Source organism: Callospermophilus lateralis, chromosome Y (assembly GCF_048772815.1).
Source record: "Callospermophilus lateralis isolate mCalLat2 chromosome Y, mCalLat2.hap1, whole genome shotgun sequence".
Lineage (NCBI taxonomy): Eukaryota > Metazoa > Chordata > Mammalia > Rodentia > Sciuridae > Callospermophilus > Callospermophilus lateralis.
This window is the reverse complement of record NC_135326.1, coordinates 6,981,896-7,007,960: the sequence shown is the minus strand read 5'-3', so window position 1 is coordinate 7,007,960 and position 26,065 is coordinate 6,981,896. Positions and strand designations below refer to the sequence as shown.

The following is a 26,065-nucleotide window of genomic DNA, read 5'->3' as shown; positions in this document are numbered from 1 at the left end:
TTGTTTGCTACCTGGGATTGAACCCAGGGACATGTAACTGCTAAGCCACATCACATTCCCACCTCTTTGTATTGTTTATTTTGAGATAGGGTCTTGCTCAGTTGCTTAGGGCCTTGCCAAGTTCCTGAGGCAGGCCTCAAACTTGCAATTCTCCTGACTCAGCCTTCTGGTTGCTAGGATTACAGGAATGTGCCACTACATCCAACTTCACCCATATTTTAGGCCGGCTGATGAATAATTCAGTATTTAAATTGGGATGAGGGCACTGGGGTTGTGGCTCAGCGATAGAGTGCTCATCTAGCATGTGCAAGGCCCTGAGTTCGATCCTCAGTACCACATAAAAATAAATAAATAAAATAAAGGTATTGTGTCCAATTACTTCTGTAAACAAATATTAAAAAAAAAATAAATTGGGATGAAGTAGAAGTGACTCCTAAGCAAGTCCTGCCCTCCTGGTGGAAGGTGTCAGCCTCTCCCTACCCACTGAGCACATAAAAACCTTGTTCAGCTGCTCCACTTTAGCTGAGGCACAAGAATTAGAAATTTTAATTCAAGCCATTTTTTAAAGAGTTAAGTATTATTTTTTAATTCCAAAACCGTGAATGGGAGAAATAAATATATCTCTGAGGAATTAAGGTTTTTCACATCAGAATTAGTTGCTGATTAAACCAACAAAGGGTTTCTGGTTTTTGTTCAGTCTTGTCCTGTTTAGACTGCTATTTTTAATTGGAGGATTTCAAGTTAGATAATAACTTGGCTATTTTTGTTTGATTCTAGCATTGAATTGGCCTGAATACTAGTACTGATGAGCTGATGAGTGTTCATTAACATACTGAAAAATCTGCCTCCAGGTAGTCCCACTGCATGTAAAACTTGGCTCTCCATATCCCTTTGTTCTGCACCCATAGATTCAACTAGCCTCAGATAACAGAATATCCAGAAAAAAAATTGTCTGTATTGAACATGTACACTTTTTTCTTGTCATTACTTTCTAAGCAATACAGTCTAACAATTATGTACATGGCATTTACACTGCGTTAAATGATATAAATGACCTAGAGATGGTTTAAGGTCTACAGGAGGGTGTGTATAGCTTGCCTGCAAATAGTAAGCCATTTTATTTAAGGGACTTGGGCATCTTCTTACTTGGTCCCCCATGTATAGGAACAACAGTTTTTCTTTGCCAGCAAAGAATGTAGGGATTGAATAAATACAAATCTCATAATCCATTGTAACTGGTAGAATTTTAGGGCAGATACAGTATATCTTGCTCTTTTTCTCTTTTTATGGTGCTTGAGATTGAATCCAGGACCTCACCCACACTAAGCACGCACTCTTATCACTGAGCTGCGCCCTCAGCCCAGTATGTCATACTCTTAAAAACACAGAAAACACAATATATCATTGTTTTTCTTAGCTTATTTTTTAGATGCAATAATACATTTTAACTCCTTAACTGGTTCTACTCCTTAACTGGTTCTTTTTAACTACAAAAGCAAGCAAAGTTTTGCTGTCTAGGACTGTTCTGTTTACTGGTGAGTTTTAAAAAGTATAGACATTAGAAGAAAAATAACTTGTATTGATAAAAAATTATGAACCATTCTAAAATATCAGTGTTTTCTGAAAAGAGTTATCAGTTGTCCTAACCAACGTCTCCAGCCTTCCCAAGAGTACACTGGGACTCCTGGATCAGCAAGTTTACTCATGCACCCGCAGCTCCTGGGGCTGCTGTGGTGGGCCAGTGGCTCTGCCCCATGGCCCTTGAGGTTTCCTTCTTTGGTTACAGGTAGCTGCTGCATCCCCAGGCATCCTGTCTTTGTTTAAGCCCAGAGAAAAGGGAAAGGGTGGTCCCAGATGTCTCTCTCTTTGAGTGGAAACAAAAGTTCTCTGCTGCAGCCCCCAGCTGACTTCTGCTTTCCTCTCTTCCTCCTTCTGTGGGCCACCTCACTGCAGGTGGTGGGGGGTTAAGGGGGGTAAAGGGAGGATGATGTTCCTGCAGGCTGTCTCTGTAGTAGAGAGCCAGGCCAGCAGCCACCATAGATTGACATTAGTGATGAGGGAGGGAGGGGGCATCACTTCCAAAAGATGCATGAAGGAATCCCAGAGAACTTGGGAATTGATTGAAGCTCTGAAAGAGGTCAACTTTGGAGAGTCAGGAAGGTCGCAGGTTAGTAAAGTCCAGGACAGAGAAGATAGCACAGGAATGTGGAGATGACTGCCTTGGTGACCCTAACATAAAGGGGGCTGCTGTTCACATCTGAGAGTAGGATGTGAATTACCCAAACCAGAGGATGCCAGTGGTTGGTCACACATATGTGACCTTCAGACATGAGTATTGGTGGCAGAGGGTGGGGTGGTAGGCTGGCGGTCAAGTGGGGTAGGGGAGTGTTTTGTTTTGTTCTCTTTTCTGCTGTTGAACCCAGAGCCTTGTGCACACCAAGTAAGCGCTCTACCCCTGAGCTATAACCCCAGCTCGGGTTTTACCTATTTTAAAAAGTGAAGATTGCTAAAATTTGAGGAAAGAGGGAGTTTACTCCTCCAGCATCCAGATTTTTAGTTGCTTTAAACAAATGGAAAAGCCTGCCTACCCTGGACAGTTAAGCCCCATGGTACTAGATGGTAGCTACACCCTGTGATGGCAGAACTCTGCCACTGCCCACAGGGCCCACTGCTTGGGCTGTGTGTTTTGTATGCCCGGCCCCTGCACTCATGTCAGCCCCTTACTAACCCCAGGAGCATTTGCCCGTGCAACCCAGAACTCCTTGTTTTTCTTCCATTTCCTTAGGCTCTGCTGACTAGGCTTTACAACAGGAATCGCTGAAGAATTTTTCAAAAGGAAAGCTAGCCCTTGTGATGAGTGAGGTCATCCATATTTTACCCACGAGAAAGATGAAGGCTTGTAGGGGATGTCTCCGAGTTCACTCCAAGGAAAGGTGAGGGATTCTCGCTCTGTTCCCCCTTGTTAATGCCTCCTAGGCAGCATTGGCTTGTCTCAAGGCCAGAATTGCCTTTGAATAGTGGTAGGATGTGAATGTCCATGAAAAATAAACAGCCCTCTGTGCAGAGGAGCAGGGAGACTATGTTCTCGCACCCAGCGGCTCCGCTTCCTGTTTCTTGATTGCATATCTCTTTCACATTGTGTTTTCACTTTGAAAACTGTAGATTTAAGTAATTCCAGCCATCTCTATTTAAGCAGGCACTTAAATGACCAGACTCATACATCAAAAGAGAAAGGGGCAGGGAGCAGGGCAAATCTGTGTTCCTAGATTGGCGGGAAGCCTGCTTGAGGGTCTCGATGCCCTAAAACCTACTTGAAAGGGCCATGATGGTGTTTTTCTCTTTCCTCCCATGGTTGTGAGATGAAAGCTGGGCTTTAGACAGGAACTCTGCTTATCTTTGCTGGTTCATTTCCTCTCTCTTCGTTCTTTCCTGAACTGTCGCCTATTACATTGCACTGGACAAGTATATAGCACAGGAGGAACAAAGATAAGATTTGGGCTTTGTCCTTACAGAGATGGCAGTCTTATGGTGGCAAGAAGCATAAGCACGTTAGGAGCAGTGGCTGGTGGTGGTCCACAGAGGAGGGAGCCCTGTCCCATAGTGGAAGCTCAAGGGCCCACCTGGGGTTCTAAGGACTGAATGGGGGCAAGCCAGGAAGAGCATGTGCATGTCAGTGATGGGGATGGATGGCGTGGCCAGAGGAGATCTGGTAAACAAAGCTTTGCAGTCAAGAAAGACCACTTTCTCTTGGGAGGAAGCACAGAGGCTCATTGTTGCAGTGTGTGATGTTTAGGCAGGGTTGATGGTGTCCAGAACAAGGCCTGTTTTGCATGGGAATGACAAACACTGTGGTTTGCCATTGGTTAAACACTGTGGCCCCCACTTGGCCTGGACCAAACTGGTCTTTTGCAGAGGATTTGTGTGAGGCAGTGGCCGCCCGCTTCCTCCATGGTAAAAGGTGCTTTTAGAAGCAACTTGGTTTTGTTTTTCCTGTTCCACATGAGCCTTTCTGACCATCTCTAATATGCCCTCCTTTCTCTAAAGGAGTGGTTCCCCACTGGTGTGATCTTGTGCTCTAAGAGATATCTGGAGGCATTTGTGGTTGTTACTTCTAGGCAGGGTGGGGGTGTTGTGCACTCAATACTAGCTTCTAGTGGAGATAGGCAGGGATACTGCTAAACACCCAAAAGAGCACAGGACAACCCCCACCTCTGGCATTCAGTCATTGGCCTTAAAGTCCCCAGGGCCAAGGTGGAAAAGCTTGATCTAAAGTATTCCACTGTTTGGTTATCCAAATGCTGTTGGTCATTGTAGCCAGTGTTGAGCTATTATAGATGGTACTGATACAAATATTCTTCTATGGGTCTTTTGGTTAATCTTATTTGGCCTTAAATGTGTCCCAAAGGCTCATGTGTTGAAGCTTTGGTATCCCGCCTGTGGTACAATTGGGAGATGTGGGACCTTTAAGAGGTGGAGCCCAGTGGGAGGGAGTTAAGTCAGTATAGGTGTTCCCTTGAAGGAGATATTGGAACCCTGGCCCCTTCCTGACTCTTTCTTTGCTTCTTGGCTGCCATAAGTTAAAAAGATTTCCTCTGCTAGGTGCCACTACTATGAGGTACTGCCATGCCACAGGCCCCAAAGCAACAGGGCCAAAGGACTGAAAGCTCTGAAATTGTGAGCCAACATAAAACTTTTCTTCCTTTAAATTGATTATCTCAGGGATTTTGTTACAGCGACTAGAGGCTGAGTAACACGCACCCATTGGCTTAGTTCAATTTGTTGTGTTAGTTTATGCATCTACCGTGTATGCAAGATTTGTAGAAATAGGAAATAGTCCAAATATCCCTGGGCAGATGGATAGATAAAGAAAATGCAGCCATTACATATAGTGGAATATTATTTGCCTTAAAAAGGAAAGCAGTCTTGTCACATGCTGTAACATGAGTTATGCTGAAATGACCCAGTCAGTCCCAAAAGACAGATGCTCTATGATCCCACTTATATGAGCAATCTAGAATAGCAACTGTACAGAAATGGTAAGTAGAGAGGTGGGTGCCAGAGGCTGGGGTGATGGAGAATGGGGAAATCAATGGATATGGTTTCAGTTTTGTGAGGTAAAAATGTTCTAGAGATCTCTTATACCACAATGCAACTGTAGTTAATGCTACCAAATTTATATGATTTTTTTTTTTTTTAAAGCACAGTTGAAATACAAAGAGATAATAGATGTGCTTTCCCTTTTGGGCATCTTGTACCTAGTTACATTTCTGGAGTTTGGATATGTTACCTACGGCACTTGTTCCATGTTGCCAGCTGCATGATCTGGCTAAGCCCACAGGACAGGCCACCTCTTTCCAGAGGTCAGTCAGGAAGTACTGGCACTTTGAATATTGTGGGGCAAAGAGATTCTAAAAGGAATAAAGTGATTGTGATTGTGGGAGAAGGACCACAGGGCAGTGTTGGAGGGTCCCACACTGTTTAGTTACTAACTGGTGTATTTGAGTAGCTACCCATCAGTTTGGGGAAGGGACACTGTAGGGAGCCCAAGGAAAGCCCAGTCTTCTGTGCATCTGAGCCAGCATCTCCTGGTGGGCCTTTGGTCATGGTTGGTTTGTCATAGGACCCCGAACTGGGAAGAAGAAGGGGTTGTAGAACAGGGGGTATGACAACAGGCTGATGCCTGCCTGGGCACCTCTTGCCCTGTGTGACTGTGATGTGACTTCTGGCATATATTGTCTGCTGTGTCACTTTTGCCTTTCATTCTTGGGCAGCTTCCTCTTTGACCAATTTAAGGAAGAACCCTACAGGGACAGAGATTCTGGAAAACATAGTTCCCATTTTTAGCAGGATGGCTGGACACTATACCTAACAAATAAATGCTTGACCTATGCAGATGTTGTACTTTCAGAGGGCCAGCTGGGGAGATGTGCACACACTTTTAAAATTCATTGTTAGATTGTAAATACATGGCATTTAAATCTTTTTTTTTTTTTTTTGGTACCAAGATTTGAACCCAGGGGTACTCAACCACTGAGCCACATCCCCAGCACCCCCCCCCCCCCTTTTTGAGACAGTGTCTCACTAAGTTGCCCTGGGCATTACTAAGTTGTTGAGGGTGGCTTTGAACTTTTGATCCTCCTACCTCAGCTTTGAGTCACTGGGATTACAGGCATGTGTCACTGTGCTCAGTTTCATTTTGTATTTTAAAAAGGTATTTATATCTCAAAAATTTAACTGCCCTTTAAATCATGTCTTTTCTTTTTTCTTCTTTAAATGGGGAAAATGTGACCTGGTTTCTACCTAATCCACTTAGGCTACACTTCCACAAAATGTTCCATTTATAAATTGCTACTTTCTGTGCTCACTCTTTCCTAAAATGCTGTAGTAGGTTAAAAAAAAAAAAGGAAAATAAAACATTACATTATGTTTAAAGTAAATAGTAAGAATATCTAGGATAACTAAGCTTTGGGGTTTGGTTTTGTTTTGTTTTGTCTTCAGTCTTACATTAAAGAGTTTAGGAACCACTCTACCTAGATATCTGGGAGATTGTAAACGGAGAGCTCTCCCTTTCTAGTAAACTATTTTCCTAGCAAGAACCTGATAATGTGTCACTGAATCTGAGAGTGAAATATCTTCCACAAGTGTCCAGACTCAGTTTGGACATAAATAAATTATAACAATAATAAATAAATAATTTGTAAATAAATACACTTGTACAATGCTTTGGAATTTGCAACATGTTACTTTCATCTCCCTGATTATCCTAGGATATAAGACAACTAACTCTTATCATCACTTTTGGGTGACCAAACCAGTACTAAAGAAAATTAAGTAACTTTCCCCAAGTCATGTAGAGGCAGGTCTTAAGTGTCAGATCACTCCATCTTTTTGAAGCCTTCTAGGATACACAGTCCCTACCCCACCCTGTGATCTATTTCTTCTTCTTTGTCACCAGGGTGCCCTGTGCATGTCTGGTATTGCACTTGTCTCATGGAATCTGTATCAGTCCAGTTCCAGTTAGGAGACAAACCACACAGTAATTGAAACAAGGAGTGTTTAATATAAATCAAGACAAGATGAATTGGCCAAATCTCACCATGCTCACTTGCTAATTGTCTACTAGAGCAAGCTTGAGCAATTGCTGGAGGGGGAGGGACCGTGTGGCTCACAAAGCAAAAAGTATTTATTTATTCTGTGGCCCTTGATGTCAGTTTACTTGCCCCCAGTGTGAAGAATTGTTATCTGGATGCAATGGTGTGTGCCTTAGTCCCAGCTATTTGGGAGGCTGAGGCAGGAGGATCACTTGAGCTCAGGAGTTCAGGGACAGCCTGGGCAACGTAGTAAGAGGCCATCACTAAATAAGATAGTCAAGAACAGTGACAGGTTATTACTTATTATTTACTCATTATTAACTAGTAACAACCACAGGTAATGAGAGCTCTTAATTCCTCATCCTTGATATTTATCTCTTCCTAAATGCATATACCCTTTTTTCCAGGCCCTGGGTTTCATCTGTTTACTCTAACCTTTTAACATGCAATGATTTCTATGAACTTGTGTTCCTGGTGTGTATGGGGTCATCAAGCATTTTCAATGGCCAGCTTCCACAAGTAGATAAAAATTTACACTGCATCTTCAGTGTTCTCTATTTTCATTTATACTGTTTACTCTCTGATGTGATTTTATTTTGCATTTCTCTAATTTCTAAAGATATTAAGCTTCTTTTGATTATTGAAGATGTATCTCCTATTGTAAAGTGACTTGTGTCTCTCACCTTTTCTTTGGCATCCATGTCTTTTTCTTGTTTACAGTATTTTGTTATATATGAGGCAATTAGTTTCTCCCAAGCTGTCACTTCACTTTGTACTCTTTAACTTTGTCATCTGGAGAATATAAGTTTTATTTTATTATATCCCAGTTTATGAATTAAAAAATATTGTTGGTATAACTTTGGACGGGGCCGGGGAAGAACTCTTAAACAGTACAGGCATATAATAAAGGAGAAGGCACTGACTACTTCCAGGACCCAGGCAGAGCACCTGAGGAAGGGACCAATCTGGAACTGTGACCCTGGATCCTTCCAAAGCCCATTTTCACATCTCATTGGCAGGTGTGGGACTGTGGTCCTCTGGAGAAATTCACTGAGGGTTCTAGGCCAGCTGGTGAGCCAGCAGGAAGCAGGCTGGGCGGTGGGTGGGGCCCACTGGAAAGCCACCTGAGGAATTGTTATTAAAATTCCCTGGGGTGCCAGTGGAACTTGGTAGGAAGCTACCTAGCACCACAAGGCCCGTTGACTGCCATGTCCCTCTGAGGCAGGCAGAGAACACTTCGGAAATGGAAGTGGGCAGCCCCTTCTTCCTTCTGTGTCCCTCTACTGCCCCCTGCTGACAACATTAACCCGGTGCCAGTCACAGGCTCAGGAGAAATGTTTCCAAGTCCCAACCCAGTATCACAGCGTGGGCAAGGAAGGCCTCTGGGACCTGAATTTGGGCTTTGGAGGGGCCGGGTACTGTGGGCGGTGGATCTCTTCCTTCCTTAGGTGTTCCCCTTCAGGCCTGGAGGTAGCTCCTGCACCTTCAGCTGTGAGTCCTGGATTTGGAGCTGAGGCAGTGCTCAGCTTATAAAGGAGTTGGAGAAGATTCTCCTTAAGTAGATTCACCTCAGGATTGTGGCTTCCTCTAACACAAAGTGGTGTTCAGAGAAGGCTTCCTCAGTGATACCGTCTGTGAGCTGTCTCTTTGGGGGATCTTGGCTTTGCACTCTGGAGTCTGATGCAGACTTGATATGGGCTTTGCTGAGTCCTGAGACCCTCAAACCAAAGCCACCTGGAGCGGAGGCTCACAGCTCTGGGCTTTATTCTGCTCCCGGTGGAGACTGTGAGTCCTTGGCATTGAATGCATGCTCCTCTTTGGTTTCCTGTCCAGTTGGGCTGGGTGATGAGACTGCCCTTCTGGCCAGGCCAGGTTCCACCCCTACCTAGTTCTCACCATCAGTCCTTGAGCAGTCAGTTCCATTTTGCTGACTCATTGCAGTCTCTACAGCCTCCATCTCTTCTGCTTGTCTTGTGAGGCCCCATGGCCTCCTCCCTTGCTGCTGTTGGTAGCCACATGCCCTCCTTGCACCTGAGCTGATCTTCAAGCCATGGCTTCCCCTGTGGTCATCTCCCTCGCCTCTCTGTGTTTATCAACCATCCTTGTCGTCTTGCAGGTGTGGGTGTGTGTGTGTGAGATATGACCAGCCCTGATTTGGGGGAGGTATGAAAAGATCGTTAGACCTTGTCTTTGTGTGTGTGTACGTGTGTGTGCGTGCGTGCGTGCGTGTGTGTGCACGCACACACACATACACGTTGCGCCAGGGATTGAACTCACATGCTGAGCACATGCTTTAACACTGAGCTACACCCCCAGCCCCTAGACTTTGATGTTCTTAAGCTCTGGACTAAATGCCTATTGGATTATCTAGTTCTAAAACATCTGAGGTGGATGTTTTTTGTGTATTATCATTTTTCTTGCTTTTTTGATGTTGTTTGGTCACCTGTAAAGAATGGAATTATTTTGTTCTTTTCATAATTAAGATTTTGGGGGCTGGGGTTGTAGCTCAGTGGTAGAGCGCTTGCCTAGCATGTATGAGGCACTAGGTTCAATTCTCAGCACCACATAGCACTTTATGTTTTATTTATTTATATCAACAACTAAAATTAAATTAAGTTAAAAGAAAAGAATTTCTAAAAATTAGTAATAATTAAGATTTTGTTGGTTGGGCTGAGGGTGTAGCTCAGTGGTAGTGTACAGGCCATGGGTTTCACCCCCAGCACTGAAAAGCAAAAACAAAAACAGTGACTGGAAATAGTTTATGGGTTGCTTTGAAGATCAATACACAAGACATTCCAGTTTGTACACAGTTCTTAATGTTCTCTTCAAAAATCTAAAGTGCCATGTAGTTGTGATTCTTTCTAACAGGAATAAATTTCCAACTTAAAATCTGAAGCCAAGTTTGCCTAAAGAGGATATCAGGAAGCAGTCTCTTCAGATGTTGATAAACTGTTAGGTCATAAGTTACTTCACAATGTTATCATTAATACTACAAACTCAAATTTTCTTTTTTCCTTTCCTTTTCTTCCCTTCCCTCCCTTCTTCCTTCTTCCTCTCTCCTCCTCTCCCCTTCTCTCTCTTTCCTACCTCTTCTTTCTTCCCTTTGCTTCCCTTCTTTTCAGTAGGAATTGAACCCAGGGCCTCATGCATGTTAAGCACCTGCTTTACCACCAAGCTACACCCCCAACCCCAAACTAAAAAGTTCTATTCTTTGAAGCGTATTAACAAAATGATCAGGAAAATGGGCTGCCCTTTAGGGTACACGTATTTCTGACCAGGAGAGGTAGGGTGAAGGGGCAGGTTCTCTAGGAAACAATTATATTAAAACAACAGTAGCAACAACATGGGATTAGAAACCACTTAAATTGTTCAGGATGTATTAAATGTACATTGCTAGGGACTTTGTACTACAGGGTATAAAAACTGCACCTCCTTATCTGTGATCATTTAACCTGACACCTAGGACAAAGCCTTGCCAAATTCAATATCTCTCTGTTTTCTAGTTGTACCAAAAAATAAACAACCAGATGACTTTAACCTCTTAAAAAAAAAAAAACAGGGAGAGAGAGAAAAAGAAAGCATTTGTACTTTTAAAAAAAGGGGCGGGGGTGAGGCAGGATTCTCTCCTTTAAAATGTTTCTAAGTCGGGTGCAGTGGCAGACACCTGTAGTCCCAGCATCTCAGGAGGATCTTGAGTTTTAGCAAGGTCTGGGCAATTTTGCAATATTCTGTCTCAAAATAAAAAGTTGCTGGGAAAGTAGCTCAGGAAAAAATAAAAAGTTTCTAGAGCCACTAAAGACTCACATTTACAAAACAATTGGTAAATATGTTCCTCTGGCTCAGGAAGGGAGATGGGGAATGCTGATGAATCAGGGTATTGATGTTAAGCACATTACTTCTTTCCTGCTTCATTATGGCTACACTCTCATTGATAGTTGTTTCTCTTTTTTTATAGATAGAGCCTGAGTTGGCCCTTTGTGCCCCTTTCCATGTTGTCTGCACCTTCCTGTCTGAAGATGCATCCTTTCCTCTTGCCTTTTTGGCTTCATTTCCATGTGTGTCGTCAGTTTGGCAGCCTCACCGGCCTCCTCTGGGCTCTCCTTTCTCTGGCCCTCAGGTGGAGTGAGTGGACATCCCTCTTGGACATCTTGACAGTGCTACATGCCTGCACACCAGAATCTTTATGAATCAGCGCTGCCTGGCTTCTGCCTCTTCTGCCCCAGCTGCTGGACCTGCAATAGGAAGACAGGAATTGCTATTCTTAGTCTTGACACACTGGGCAGGGGTTTTTATTTTTCCGTGGGCTCTCTGTTATCAGAGCACAAGTGGATGAGGACTAGTCAGGTTATTTCGTCATCTGCTGCCTTTCCTGGATGAGTCAGGTTTCCTTTCTAAAGGAACCAGTCTCAAGTAGAATGAGTAAGAGAATTAAATTAAGCATAGTAAGGAGGTGACTTCAGTGATTGTCCTGTCTAACAAAAGGCCTGGTCATAGTGTGAGATTCTTCTCTGGAAACTGGAACCATTCTCACAAGCATCAGAACTGATAAATTGCAGGTGTGATTCATGGGCTTTGAAGTATGTTAGTCTTAGAAAACAAAGTTGTTCATGCATCTTTCATTTTGATCTCTGGTCACTGTGATCTTGCAAATCCCTCAGGCTCCCAGCACTATGGATGAGGTTACTAGGTCTTCCTTCACCTCCTCACAAGCCTTGCTTACCTTAGAGAAGTCCTTTCTCTTCCCTGCCTTGGTTCAGAGCCTTGTTTCCATCCTTCAGGAGTACCAAAGACTTATGCATTGGTACCCATGAGGGCTTATCTTCCTTGCTATTTTTTTTTTCACTGTTGCCAAAGAAATCCATTCTGAGTGTAACGACAGATTAATTGTCTAGAAATGGAGGCTTTCATGAGAAGTTTGCTCTCTCATTGTTTGCCTCCTGTCATCGGCTCCCTCTGCCTGCACAGTAGTTTCCAGATTCTGACTCAAGGTCCAGTTCTCAGTCTTCTCACTTTCTGCCACACACCCCTGCGCACACAGAATTACAGTTACACTGCAGTCTGTCTGGTGACTCATCCCTCAGGCACACCTCAGCTTTCTGCCTTGCTCCTTTCTCAGGTCAAGACCTCTTTGGAATGTCCTCCCCAGTCTACCTCAGCAAGCTCGTCCTTTCCAGTGGCTGTTCGCGGTGCTTTCTGTTCACAGAGCCTTTTCACATCCATCCCAAGGCAGAGGTGGACCTGGCTCCTTACATTCCCAGTGTGCTGGACATGGTTCCTTCCAGTGCATGGAATCACGGTTCCCTATAGGAATCCAGATTCTTTGGCCTGTGTGGGTCTTCTTCCTTGATTGCCTGCATCACATGTTCCATGAAGTATGAAAATGTTTGTTCTGGAAAGGACTTTCATAAACTGTTTTCTTTCTGCTGTTCCCAGGGAAAAGATTTTCAGAAGAGCAGTGAGGCATTCTGTATGTTTCAGGACATTTAACTCTTAATTGGGGCCATAGAAGTGAGCTTTGCATACAGAATACCAATTAATAACTAAGAAAACAGTATTCAGCTCTATCTATGAACTTGGTGCTTTGTGTCCGTGCATGCCCACAGTGAGTACATGGACCGATATGGGTGTGGGTTAATTTTTCTCCTGGCTTTGCAGAGGGACTTTTTGGAATTAGAACAAGTAAAAGTAAGGATTTTTCTTAGTGACTCAAGAAGGGGAGTGCGCCATGCTCGACTCTTAACATTCTAGACATTCGACAGACACAGCCTAGAATACAATAAGCATCATTTTGTAATCCTGTAATGCATGTTGTATTTACCATGGGAAAGCTGACAGTTATAGTATTCTCCTGTGAAAACCAGTACCAACTTAGGTTTGTTCTTCATCAAGTTCAAGCCTAATTAACTCAACAGAACTTTAGAGTTAGATGTGTCTAGAGCATAAAGTTTTGCAAACTTTTTCATTTCTGAGTACTTTCCTCCATGAGTACAATAAATATCCTAGAGATACTTGGCAAGGAAGCCATTGATGGTGATGGGTGTTGGGATACTACTTTATCTCCCAAATCCAAACATTTTTGTTGGGAAATGTCGGTGGAGTGTGGTTTGAGAAGGCAGGTGGATATTTTGGAAAGTGATCTTCATTACTAGTGGAGGAACTGTAGGGAGCTTTTCAGATGAGAAATAACAAGATATTATCCTCTCTAGTGTAGGTGAACAGAGTCCTTAGTTGGCAGTACTCTGCAATCGTCTCGCAGGACTTGTTATAACAAGTGTTTGTGAGAATGAGACTGAGAACCCCAGCTGTAAAGGTTGAATCAGACACAGGTAATGTGCCTGCTTCAAAACGATCCCAAGACCCTGCAAGTCTCTAGCCATCATGGTTTTGCCTAAAGATTTTCTTGTAATACCCAGATTCATATCAGGGAGAAGGACCCACTTGTTTGCCACATATTATTCTTACACTGGGAAATAGTTTTCTTGTTTTTAAATATTGAAGAATGTATTTTTTCATGGTAAAAGACAAATCCTAGCCCCCCTGCCTTTTTTTTGGTAGCAGGGTTTGAACTCAGGGGCACTCAGCATTGACCACATCTCCAGCCCTATTTTGTATTTTATTTAGAGACAGGATCTCACTGAGTTGCTTAGTGCCTTACTGTTGCTGAGGCTAGCTTTGAACTCATGATCCTCCTGCCTCAGCCTCCTGAGCTGCTGGGATTACAGGCATGCACCACCATGCCTGGTGCTATTTTTAAGTATATAATTCAGTGGCATTAATTGCAGCTGTATACCCATCACCAGTGTCTGTTTTGAGAACTTTCCATCCTCCTAAACTGAAACTTGTTGTCCATTAAACACAGACTCCCCATTCCCTCCTCTTCCCTTGGCAACCATCCTTCTACTTTCTGTGTTTGACTCCTGGGTACCTCATGCAGTGGAATATACAGTATTTGTCTTTTTGTGATTGGCTTATTTCATTTAGAATAATGCCCTTAAGGTTCATCCATGTTATACCATGTAACAAATTGTCCTTTTTTAAAAAAGCTGAATAATACTCTATTGTGTATACATTCCAGATTTTACTTATCCATTCATTTGTTGATTGACATTCGGGTTGTTTCCATCTGGAATGTGTAATTGCTTAAAGGCAAAATCAACACGAGGTTGTTTCTCAGCCCACCCATCATGGTCTTGGATATCTACTGGATAAATGGGCTCTTTATCAGGATTCTGCAGGCTGACTTTAGTCAGTGACCCGAGTGACCCAGCTTGAGTGTTGGGGGTCCTCCCTGGAGCCAGTGTCACTCTCCCTTCATTTGCCTCATGTACTTTGGGTTAGGGTGAATTTCCATGACTCATTTATTCACATATATCTTCTGGGATTTGGGGTACTCTGTCTTCCACTAATTTTGGGGGCCTAGGATTGTTTCTGGGTATTCAACTATCCTCCATGGTCTGTTTTCTGATTGGACATTTTCTATTAGTACCCCTCAACCCCAACTCCAGGCTTTAAGTGCTTTTTATCATTGGTTACCCAAGTATAGGCAATCTTTCCCTGGTCCCATCCCCAGCCAGCCAGCTGCCCACTAGCTCTTCTACCTGGATGGCCATTGTATCTCTTGCATGGGACGTGTCAAAACCAGGTGCCAAGTGCATCTTGACTGAGATGGCTGAGAGTGCACTTTTGGGCAGGTGGATATACTTACAATCTACCTGCTAGGGCACTGGGATAAAATATCTTTATTTTTGAAGCCAGTTGTGAGTGGAACTAATTGCTTCATATTTTTGTTAGTTCTTCCAATTTTGCATATGTATGACACTGACTTGCAGCAAATAATTGCCTTTTTTGGGAGTGGGGGTGGGTACCTGGGATTGAACTCAGGGCATTCAGCCACTGAGCCCCATCCCCAGCCCTATTCTGTATTTTATTTAGTGACAATGTCTCACTGTGCATTGCTTGTGCCTCGCTTTTGTTGAGGCTGGCTTTGAACTCATGATCCTCCTGCCTCTGCTCCCTGAGCCACTGGGATTATAGGCATGTGCCAATGCATCCGGCAAATAATTGCTTTTTAGCCTCAGAATGTAGTTGTCCTGGGATATAGGATTTCAGGAAAATGTGTAGAGTCATGGCCCTTCCATTGTAGGCTGTTTCATGAGCACTTTGGGCTGAGTTTTGGAGAGGTTATCCTCAGGTTAACTGAGGCCTACAATCATGGAGCCCTGAACTTTCAAACTATACCAATGATCTGGAAGCATCTCTTGCACTCCTATTGGGTTTCTTCACAGTTTGTAAAGCTTTGAGAGGTAAAACAGGAGTTGTCAGACCTTGTTAGAACTATTCAACTAGTAAGTATTTTTGCCTTTTTGGTTCATAGGACTCAGTGCTGCCCGGTAGCAGTGTGTCAATAAGTAGGTGTGGCTCTGTTCCAGTAAAACTTTAATTGTGAACAACAACAGCAGAAGCAGGAAGGCAGCTGGTTGGATTGGGCTCACTAGCCACAGTTTGCCAACCACTTGTACAGAAAATAGGCTTATCAACTGAGGTGAATTGCTCAGGTAGACTGGGGAGAATTGCTACCGAGTTGTCTGGTTAAGATCAGTCTTTCTCAGGATGAAAATGATCATCAAATGGATGACTATTCAAGCCTGTTTCTTTTTGTATGTGTGCTTATGTGTGTTTGTGTGCACAGTGCTAGGGATCAAACCCAGCATATGTGCACATGGTGCAAGTGCTCTACCATTAACCCATATCCCCAAATCCACATTTCAAGCTTTTGAGGAGCCATTGAAGACATATTCAGAGTACACTGTTTAGTGCAGAGTAGTAAATATCTTAGTATAAACAGCTTAGTATAATAATCTGACTAAGACCTTCGTAAAAAACGGATGGTCATTGCTAGCAAAGGTGGACAACTTGAAACCTTCATGCACTGCCAGTGGGAGGTGTTGCAGTTGCTTTGGAAACTAGTCTCGTAGTTCCTCAAAATGTCAGACATAGTTACTGTAGGACTCAGCATTTCTACTGCAAGGTCCATATATGTCAGAAATGGAAAAAGTATCCACACAAAAATGTGTACACCAGTGTTCATGGCAGCATCGTTCTTAATAGCCCAAATTAGAAACAAACTTGTTTATTACCTGATGAATGGGTAAACAAAATGTAGCTTATTCATACCATGGAATTTAATTCAGCCATAAAAAGAAATGAAGTACTAATACATGCAATAATATGGATCAACCTTGAAGGCATTATGCTAAGTGAAAGAAGCCAAACAGAAAAGGCCACATACTTCACGATTCTATTTATGTCTATTTTCCAACTTGGACTCATCTGTAGTAGACACAGAAAGTCCCTTTATAGTGATTGCCAGGGCCTGGGAGGGTTGGAAAGTGGTTGCTAATGAGCTTGAGCTTTCTTATGGGCTTAGGGAAATGTTCAGAAATTGGTAGTGGTGATGGTTGTACAGTTCTGTGAATAATAAAAATGGTCCAAAATTTTTGTTTGGATAAAGGAAATCTAGAAAATGAATCCATAATTTTGGAGTCCCTATTTTTATTATGGTTGTTTCTGAACTTTTCCATTTCCTTCAGTGAAAGCCCTCCACTTCTGTGGGGAGGCAGTCCAGGTAATGGTTGGGTGGAAGAAACAGTGTGTTCATGCATCACTGGTCTGCTCGGTGGGGATTGGTCAGTCTCAGGGGCCCTGGTCATTCCAGACTTCCTTGCCCTAAATGGGTCCTTTTCTTGTGGTAATCCTGAAGCCAGTCTGGAGGACCCATGAGCTGCATGTACCCCAGGGCATGTAGCATTTCTAGCTGCATTCCGGGTTCTTCGCTTTTTCTCAGGAATCACTTGCTCCTTCGTGAGGCTCATGGGATCATATGTTTCTTTCTCTGTTACAGATTGAAGAAGGAAGTAAAGCGGCAGCTGTGGACAAGTTGCTGGCTGGAGACGAGATTGTGGGCATCAATGACATTGGTCTCTCAGGGTTTAGACAGGAAGCTATTTGTCTGGTGAAAGGATCCCATAAGACCCTTAAGTTGGTGGTCAAAAGGTAAGATCTGTGCCTCCTTGTGTGTACCAAGATAAGCAGAAGTGTCTGTCCCTTCTGTCTCTTCTACATGGTGTGATATTTGCATATAGCTTTCCCACGTCCTCCTTCCTGTATGCTTTAAGTCGTGTCTAGATTATTTATAATACCTAACATAATGTAAATGTTCTGTCAGTAGTTATTATATTGTATTGTTTAGGGAATGATGGGGGAAAGTCTGTAGATCTTTAGTACAGATGCAATTTTTTGTGTGTGTGCAAACACTTTCTTTCTTTCTTTCTTTTTTTTTTTTTTTTTTAGAGAGAGAGAATTTTAATATTTATTTTTTAGTTATCGGCAGGCACAACATCTTTGTCTGTATGTGGTGCTGAGGATCGAACCCGGGCCGCACGCATGCCAGGCGAGCACGCTACCGCTTGAGCCACATCCCCACCCCAAAAAATTCTAAATTACCTTTTTTTTTTTAAAGAGTGAGAGAGGAGAGAGAGAGAGAGAGAAAAAGAGAGAATTTTTTTTTTTTTTTTTGATATTTATTTTTTAGTTATCGGCGGACACAACATCTTTGTTTGTACGTGGTGCTGAGAATCGAACCCGGGCCGCACGCACGCCAGGCGAGCGCGCCACCACTTGAGCCACATCTCCAGCCCCCGCAAACACTTTCTTTAAAATAAAAAATCCATCAGAAGTTAGGGATGCAGAAACTTGGAGGTGAAGGGCTGTGACTGTATTCCTTCGCAAAAAATGAACCCAACATCAATTTTTTTTTTAATTAAGTCTATTGAGTTCTTGTATCTTTTCTTGTATAATATGTAGATTATTTTCTTTGCAGATAGAAAGCTATGCTTGTGCTCCCAGTGAGATGATATGTTGTTGCCTTCTGTTTACACAAGGTGGCAGGCTGCTGATTTTAGTTTTTATGTTGGGAAGAGAGGGTGCTGCCCAGCAGCCAGAGGCCTAGTACTGTTCTGAGGTCTGGGGGAGCAAGATGCTTATTCCTACCAACTAAATTGTTGGTAGGAGCATGGATGATTCTCAGCACTCAGGGATATGATGCTTTCACACACAGGGACGAACATGATACTCCTGGGCACCACCCAAGAGCTTCTTAGGAATCATTCTCTACATTTTATATTTAGCTGATTCAAAGCAAGTATCTGCATGTCCTTTTTGACAGAATTAATACATTCTTCCAAAGCCGACAGTAAAAATTTTTTTAATATTTAATTTTTAGTTTTAGGTGGACATAATATCTTTGTTTTATTTTTATATGGTGCTAAGAATCGAACCCAGTGCCTCACGCATGCTAGGCAACCACTTGAGCCACATCCCCAATCCCTGAAAGTAAATTTTAATGAGTAAATTGAGTCAAGCATTTATTTCAACATTTTAGCACAGACTTGAAAACATACTCCGAAGAGTGTGTGTGTGTGTGTGTGTGTGTGTGCGCGCTTTGTTTGCCTCAAACAGCATCTAAGGTGGAGGTTCAGAAATGAGGAAGGGAATATGTTCCTTCATTTATCCTCCTCATCTTTAAGAGGTGCTTGTTCTTCCTGAAGACCCTTTCAACCAGTCCTTGTAACTCATAATGGCAGTTTCTGAGCCTCTGGGGGGGCGGGGGGGAGTGGGCTATGAGAGGCGCTGTCATTCCTTGGGGGCCACCTCATTAATGCTTGGAAGGCAATCTGTTGATTCACTTAGACTCACAAGGGATGATGATGGGAAGAGAAGCTTATTTTTGCAGAGGTCAGATGTGTTTGGAACCATCTCTGTGGATCATCCCTCATCCCCCAGACAGATGGCAGTTTTCCTCTTCTTCTGTCTCCTCTATCCTCTTGGCTCCAGGCTGCCAGAGCCTTTAAAACATAGAAACTCATTCTTTGGTGTCCTCTGACTCTCTTTGGTGGGGAAGACATCAGCTTAGTCAACACAGTGGCCAAGTTTTGTGTCACCGGGGTCTCTCTGTGCATCTGACTTCCTGGCTGGGGAGTTTTGGAGTCAGAAGATAAATACATTGTGAACTTTGATAGACATTCTAGAGACCTCAGATCACTTGTTTTTCTGCATCATATCTTGTACAGAGTCTTCTGTTTGTTTTTTTCTCTATGAATGTGATAGGTGAAAAATTGTTTTTATCACGTATGTTTGAATTTCTGTCACTATGAGTGAAACTGGGCATCATTTCATGTGTTTAGAAGTACAATATGTATAATTCTTTTTTCAACTAGAGGTACTATAATGTGAAGCCTTTTCAAAGGAAAGCATCAGTGCCACCTGAGAGGGAAAGAGGAGGCCACAGGGCACCTGCTGGCTGATTTAGCTGGGTAGGTATTTAAAAGACTCTCAGGAAAGGGTCCTAAACTTTTGCCCTGAAGGACTGATGAGAGCCACTATGTAAAACCCCCACTTTGCATTTCACAACTCAGTTTCCTTTAAAGAAGGGGAGTACAGATTGTGAAGTTTACATAGGATTTAATACTTTAACATGTAGAACAATATGTAAAAACAAAAGTTTATTCAAACAAATTTATTTTCAAACACACTTTAAATAACGTACTCAGATGTTTTAAAATTTATCAAAATAATTTGTATAGGGGCTGGGATTGTGGTTCAGCAGTAGCGCGCTCGCCTAGCATGTGTGAGGCCCTGGGTTTGATCCTCAGCATTACATAAAATAAAGATATTATGTCCAACTACAACTAAAAAATAAATATTAAAAAAATAATAATTTGTGTTACTTTGTAATAATAGATGTAGGGATTTTTTGTTTTTTGTGTTTTTTTTTTTTGGTTTGTTTTTGGTACCAAGGATTGAACTCGGGGGCACTCAACCCACTGAGCCACAACCTCATCTCTATTTTGTATTTTATTTCAAGACAGGGTCTTACTTAGTTGCTTTGTGCCTTGCTGTTGCTGAGGCTGGCTTTGAACTTGCGATCCTCCTGAGTTGCTGGGATTATAGGCGTTCACTGCCACACCCAGCTGATGTAGGGTTTTTTTGTTTGTTTTCCCCCAGATGGGCAGAAAACAAGTCTGACATGGTGTTTTGTTCAGAGATGTGAAGGAAGTACTAGGGATGTGGCTTGCTGGTAGAGTACTTGCCTAGCCTGTCCAAGGCACTGGGTTCCATCCCCAGCACCACACAAATGTGCGCGCACGCGCACACACACACACACACACACACACACACACACAAGTAATATTTGGTGTTTGGGATTCAGCTCAGTGGCAGAGTACTTGCCTAGCACATCCAAGGCCCTGGGTTTGGTCCTCAGCCCTGAGGGAGGAAAAGTAGGGAGATGTGAAGGAAATTTTTCTAAGCCATTAAATTAGTTAATATTAGGATTTGTTGCTGTCACCTTAGCACATGGCGAATGACTACTCTTAAAGATATACATAATGAGGACTTGTAAAACTCTTTCTTTATTGCAAAAGCACCAGTAAGTACTTTTAATTTTGGGGGGTGAAGGGATAACTGGAGATTGAAACCAGAATCACTTGACCACTGAGCTACATTCCCAGCCCTTTTTATTTTTTATTTGAGACTGGGGCTCACTAAGTCACTGATGCTGGCTTTGAACTGGGCATACTCCTGCCTTAGCCTCCTAAATTTCTGGGATTACATGCATGTGCCACTGCACCTGGCATAAAATTGTTCTTAAAGCTGGGGACATATATATTCTTTATCTGAATTTTAATCTCCCTACCATCTTCTTTCTTTATCCCCAAACAACCACTAATCTATCTTCTATCTCTATGGATCAGTTAGCATTGATTAGCGTTTTATGTAGAGCTCCAAGACTGACTGTGCTAAGGGGGGGTGTAGCTCAGTGGTAGGCTATGTTCAGAGGCCCTGCATTCGATCCCCAGTACTAAGGGTGGGGGTGAGTATCTGTTTAACACATAACTATTGTATATTGCCCTACTTGAAAGCATGACCAAGTGGTAGATTAGGTGGCCCAGTACTTATGTGAATGTACCTGCCCAACTGAGGTGCCTCAGAACTGATACCTCTGTTTAAAGCACATGCGGCCATGGTTTTTGTTTGTTTGTTTTCGTTGTTTGTTTTTGGTGGCACTGGAGATTGAACCCAGAGGCCCTCTACCACTGAGCTACAGCCCCAGTCCTTTTTGTTGGGTTAGGGGGAGACAGAGTCTTGCTAAATTGCTGAGGCTGGCTTTGAATTTTCTCCTGCCACAGCCTCCCAAATTGCTGGAATTACAGGTGTGTGCTACCACACCTGGCCAACCGGCTGTCATAAACATTTGAATAGTAGTTTGGCCACAAACTCCCTTCCCCTTAGGGGACAGCTGCTGGTTGTCTTGTTTTGTATGCTTATTTCATTTTTGGAGACCATGCTGCTGGGAAAAGATGAGGTGGACCATTTTCACTGGAGTGGTGGGATCTTGTTTCATGCAGCATAGGGAAGATCAGCCTCAAGAAGCCATGCTTGAGGCGAGGGTTATGGCTTGGTGGTAAAGAGCTTGCCTAGTATGTGTGAGGCACTGGTTTGATCCTCGGCACAGCATAAAAATAAGTAAAATGAAGGTTTTTTGTGTCCATTTACAACTAAAAATTTTTTTGAATAGTTTAAAAAATAAAAAAAGTTATGCCTGAGAAGACATAGAGATATCCCCCCACCCCCCAATAAAGATTTGTTCCTTTACAAACAACAACAGTGGTTTGTTCCTTTCTCTTTGCCATTTTTTTTTTTTTTTTTTGGTACCAGGGATTGAACCCATGGGTGCATAACCACTGATACACATTCCCAGCCCTATTTTGCATTCTATTTGGAGACAAGTTCTCGCTGAGTTGCTTAGGGCCTCACTAAGTTGCTAAGACTGGCTTTGAACTCGAGATCCTCTTCCTCAGCCTCCTGAGCCACTAGTATTACAGGAGTGTGCTACTGCGCCCTGCTCTTTCCCAGATAGTTGAAGGGGAGTGCTTTCTCTCTCCCAGGCAGGGTTAGCAGGAAGCAAAGTGCTTACATCAGTCATTCCCTCTAAGGTCTTGCACGTGTGTTCTTTGCCATGTCCAGGTGAGTCCACGGCCCATGAAATGGGGGTGGGTAGATGAGTGACTGTCTTGGAGGTCATCAGTTGTGGGGTTTGGAGGAGAGCTGAGAGTCAAGCATCTCTGCCTTTCTCTTCTCCCTCCTGAGTGGTTTGTTCCTTTGTCTTTGCCTTGGTCAAGGAAATGTACCTTTGCAGGAAAGTTCAGGGATGTTGTGTTTTTTGCAGTTGTCATTTGCACTGTTTCTGTAGGTGCCTAGGCCCATCCCTAGAGATCCTGATGGTCAGGTGTGGAATGGACCTGAGCTCTGGGATCTTGGAAGGCCACAGGCTGTTTGACTGGGTGCCTCTGGTGGTTGTGTTGCTCACTGGTTAAGCAAATGTGCTTGGAGAGAAGGTCAAGGACAGAAACTGGGAGGCACTTTGGCATTTTCCTGATTGTCTTCACCCAATAGATAAACCCATTGCTGTGGGAAGGATGTCCCCTAGCTCTATTGGGCTTGTCCTACTTCCTTAGTGCCAAAGGTCATGTCATTGCTGTTGCTGTTTGATGCCCTTAAATGGTCACTAACAGTTTGGGGGACACATCACCCATTTTTCTAAATCCAGAGGCAAATTATTATAATTTCAGTTCCTAAAAGGTACTTATATTTTCAAATGCCTTAGGGACATTTCTATTAAATATCACATCATAACATTTTCTAAAGCTCAAAATTACTCTTTTGATTTTTTTCTAAATTTATATTATAATATCCCCCCCACCCAACAAGGACATATACCTGCTGCCCCATCCTTAATCTCACTCTGTTTTTTCTGGACCCCATCCTGAGTTGCAAGCAGTTTCCTTGGGGTGGAATCGGCCATAGGGTTGATTTGTGCCATTCTCTGCCTCTTTGCTGGTGCCCTTAAACCTTCTGTGGACCTAATTACATCCACTAAGCTTGCATTCAGGAGCGGATTAACACCAAAGGAGATGGTAAGGCTTTTTGCAGGAGGCTGTAAGGGTTCCTGGGATGCTGTCTGGTGGTCACATATTTGAAGAAACAAGACTTCACATAGAATAACAACATTCTTGCTTGTTCAGAGCAAGTTTCTTTCCATAAGCATCCCGTCTCTGATATTACAAATTCACTTTGACTTCTGCTTCAAAATGCCACTGTGCAGTGCTCCCCTCTCTCCCTGCCTCCATGGAGCTGTCCTGAAGCAGGTGGCCCTGTGGCCCCAACATTGATCACACAGATGTTCCTGTGAGCCACAGTGTAAGGAGTAAGGGGCTGGCTGAGACACCAGCAGGTTGCATCTTTCCCTTTCTTTCTAGAGAGCTCTTCATGGGGAAAAATGTGGTGTGTGTGTGTGTGGGGGCGTGCGTGCACGTGCACGTTTGTGTGTGTTCATGTATTCGTGTGTGTGTGTGTGTTCAGACTATTTATTTGGAGGGTATGCTCCTATTGGGGGATGCTGGGGTTTGAAACCCTGCTTTGAAGGGTGCGCTGACGTTGTTTACTTATGGTTGTGGGTATGGGTGTGGAAAGGTCTCAATTCTGTGTGTCTCTGGAGGCTTATGTGTTTATTTTCTACTTAACACAGATGAGACACTGAGGTTTACATCCTAAGCAACTCAGCGAGAACTTGTCTCTAAACATCTGACTTGTTTGGGCTATCATCCAGTATTGTTTTGATTAAGTAAAATCAAAGAGAAAAAAGTAAATCACATAGATCAGAATTGTTTTATTTGGGGCTTACTTCTCTTTGGGGTTATACTTAGTATGTGGCTTACATAATTTAATCAGATGGCTTTGTTGATTATAAATCAAGTAGAGAATGGTAAGTTATTGTTTTTCAGTTCTTTCTTCATTCATTGTGATAAAAGTACGGGGCCTTTAATGAGACCTGTCTGTATCTGTTCATTCTGATAACCAGGGCACGCAAATGATGTTTATAAAGTTGAGTTTGGAAATATTGGTGGCATCTAATATGTTAACACGCACACATAGCATTTTATTTATTTTTGTTTATTTGAGATTTCTAGAGGAATGTGAATATTGCATAACTGGATTCACGGAGCACAGATTAAGTTCATTTGGAGTTTTAAGGAATTGAGAAATTAATCAGCATTAATGATGATGTCAGTTTTTCTTTCTTTCCTTCCTTCTGCTAGAAACTGAACCCATGGCCTCATGCATGCTAAGCACCTGCTCTCCATTGCGCTACCACCCCTAGCCTTATTTATTTATTTTTTTTAAGGAGTTGCTCTAATGAGACCCACCCTCCTTGGCTTTAGGAGAAAAAGTTTCTCTGTGCTGGCCAAATTCCGTGTTGGAAAGAGAAGTGTCTTGATGAGGGTGTGGAGAGAAGCCTCTGGGAATGTCCTGAGACTTGGGAGTGCTAGGATCCTGGGGTCTCCCTGGGCTCTGACCTTGTAATGGGCTTTACAGGCAGGAGGCCTGTGTTCAGCTTATGTCCAGCGTTAACGCCCAACCTCGTTGTCACTCCTAAGGAACAGGTGGCTCCCAAGGCTCTGTCCACCCCAACTGCACCCACTGAAGGGTCCCCCTCTCAATCTGCCCCGTCCTCAACTGTGGGCCTCAGCTCCTTTGTGCTGTTTTGTCCAAGTAGAAATCCACTTTTCAGCTTGTTGCCAAGGGATGAGGAAGAGGTGACGTTGGTAGAGCTGGGAGCAGATGCCTGCTGGAGAGGTCACAAAGCTTGTATAGAGGTCACGTCTTAAATTTGCCTGTGAAGGCCAGGCATAGTGGTGGCACATGCCTGTAATCCCAGTGGCTCTGGAGGCTGAGATAGGAGAATCGTGAGTTCAAAGCCAGCCTTAGCAAAAGAGAGGCACTAAGCAACTGAGACCTTGTCTCTAAATAAAATACAAAATAGGGCTGGGGATGTGGCTCAGTAGCTGAGTGCCCCTGAGTTCAGTCCCCAGTACCCCCGCCCCCCCCCCCCCAAAGAGAATTTTTCTGTTAAGCCCAAAGTCCAATCATATACACCCCTTGGGTCCAAGGCAGAGAGTCTTTGGGGGAGAAAAGAAGCTTAACATTTGGCATTGGCATTTTTTAGAAAGCAGGGGGCATGCATAACTATTTTTTTTAATGTGTGTGTCTTTCTTTTTATTTTATTTTATATTTTTATTAGTTACACATGACAGTACAATGATCTTGATATTTCATACATTTAAATCAAATGGGGTATAATTTCTCATTTTTCTGATTGTACAGGTTGCAGAATCACATTGGTCATACAGTCACATATATTACAGACAGCAATAATAATGTCTGTTTTATTCTGCTGCCCTTCCTATCCCCCTTTCCCCTCCCCTCCCCTCCCATCACTTCTCTCTACCCAATCTAATGTGACACACTTTTTTTTTTCCTCCTCACAACATCATACATGTATTCTGTATAACAATGAGGGTCTCCTTCCATCTTCCGTGCAATTCCCCTTCTCCCTCCTTTTCCCTCCCACCTCTCTTCCCTATTTAGTGGTAGTCTTCTTCTCATGCTCTTCCTCCCTATCCCATTTTGAGGCCCTCCCCCTTATATAGAGAGGACATTCGGCATTTGTTATTTAGGGATTGGCTAACTTCACTTAGCACAATCTGCTCTAATGCCATCCATTTCCTGCAAATGCCATGATCTTGTTGTTTTTTAGTGTTGAGTAATATTCCATTGTGTATAAATGCCACATTTTTTTTTAAATCCATTCATCTGTTGAAGAGCATCTAGGTTGGTTCCATAGTCTAGCTATTGTGAATTGTGCTGCTATAAACATTGATGTGGTTGTGTCCTGTAGTATGCTCTTTTTAGGTCTTTTGGGTATAGTCCAGAAGGGGAATAGCTGGGTCAAATGGCGGTTCCATTCCCAGCTTTCCAAGGAATCTCCATACTGTTTTCCAAATTGGCTGCACCAA

At 43.1% G+C, this 26,065-nt stretch overlaps 1 protein-coding gene across 4 annotated transcripts in view; it reads left to right on the top strand.

Annotated features, from left to right (window-relative positions):
• Positions 1–26,065, top strand: part of LOC143639767 (protein Shroom2-like) — a 130,472-nt gene that overhangs the window by 44,439 nt on the left and 59,968 nt on the right. For all 4 annotated transcript variants that reach the window (XM_077107828.1, XM_077107825.1, XM_077107827.1 and 1 more), the window contains exon 2: positions 16,993–17,144. In XM_077107828.1, the coding sequence (XP_076963943.1) occupies positions 16,993–17,144 (152 nt within the window). The remainder of the gene's footprint in view (positions 1–16,992; positions 17,145–26,065) is intronic.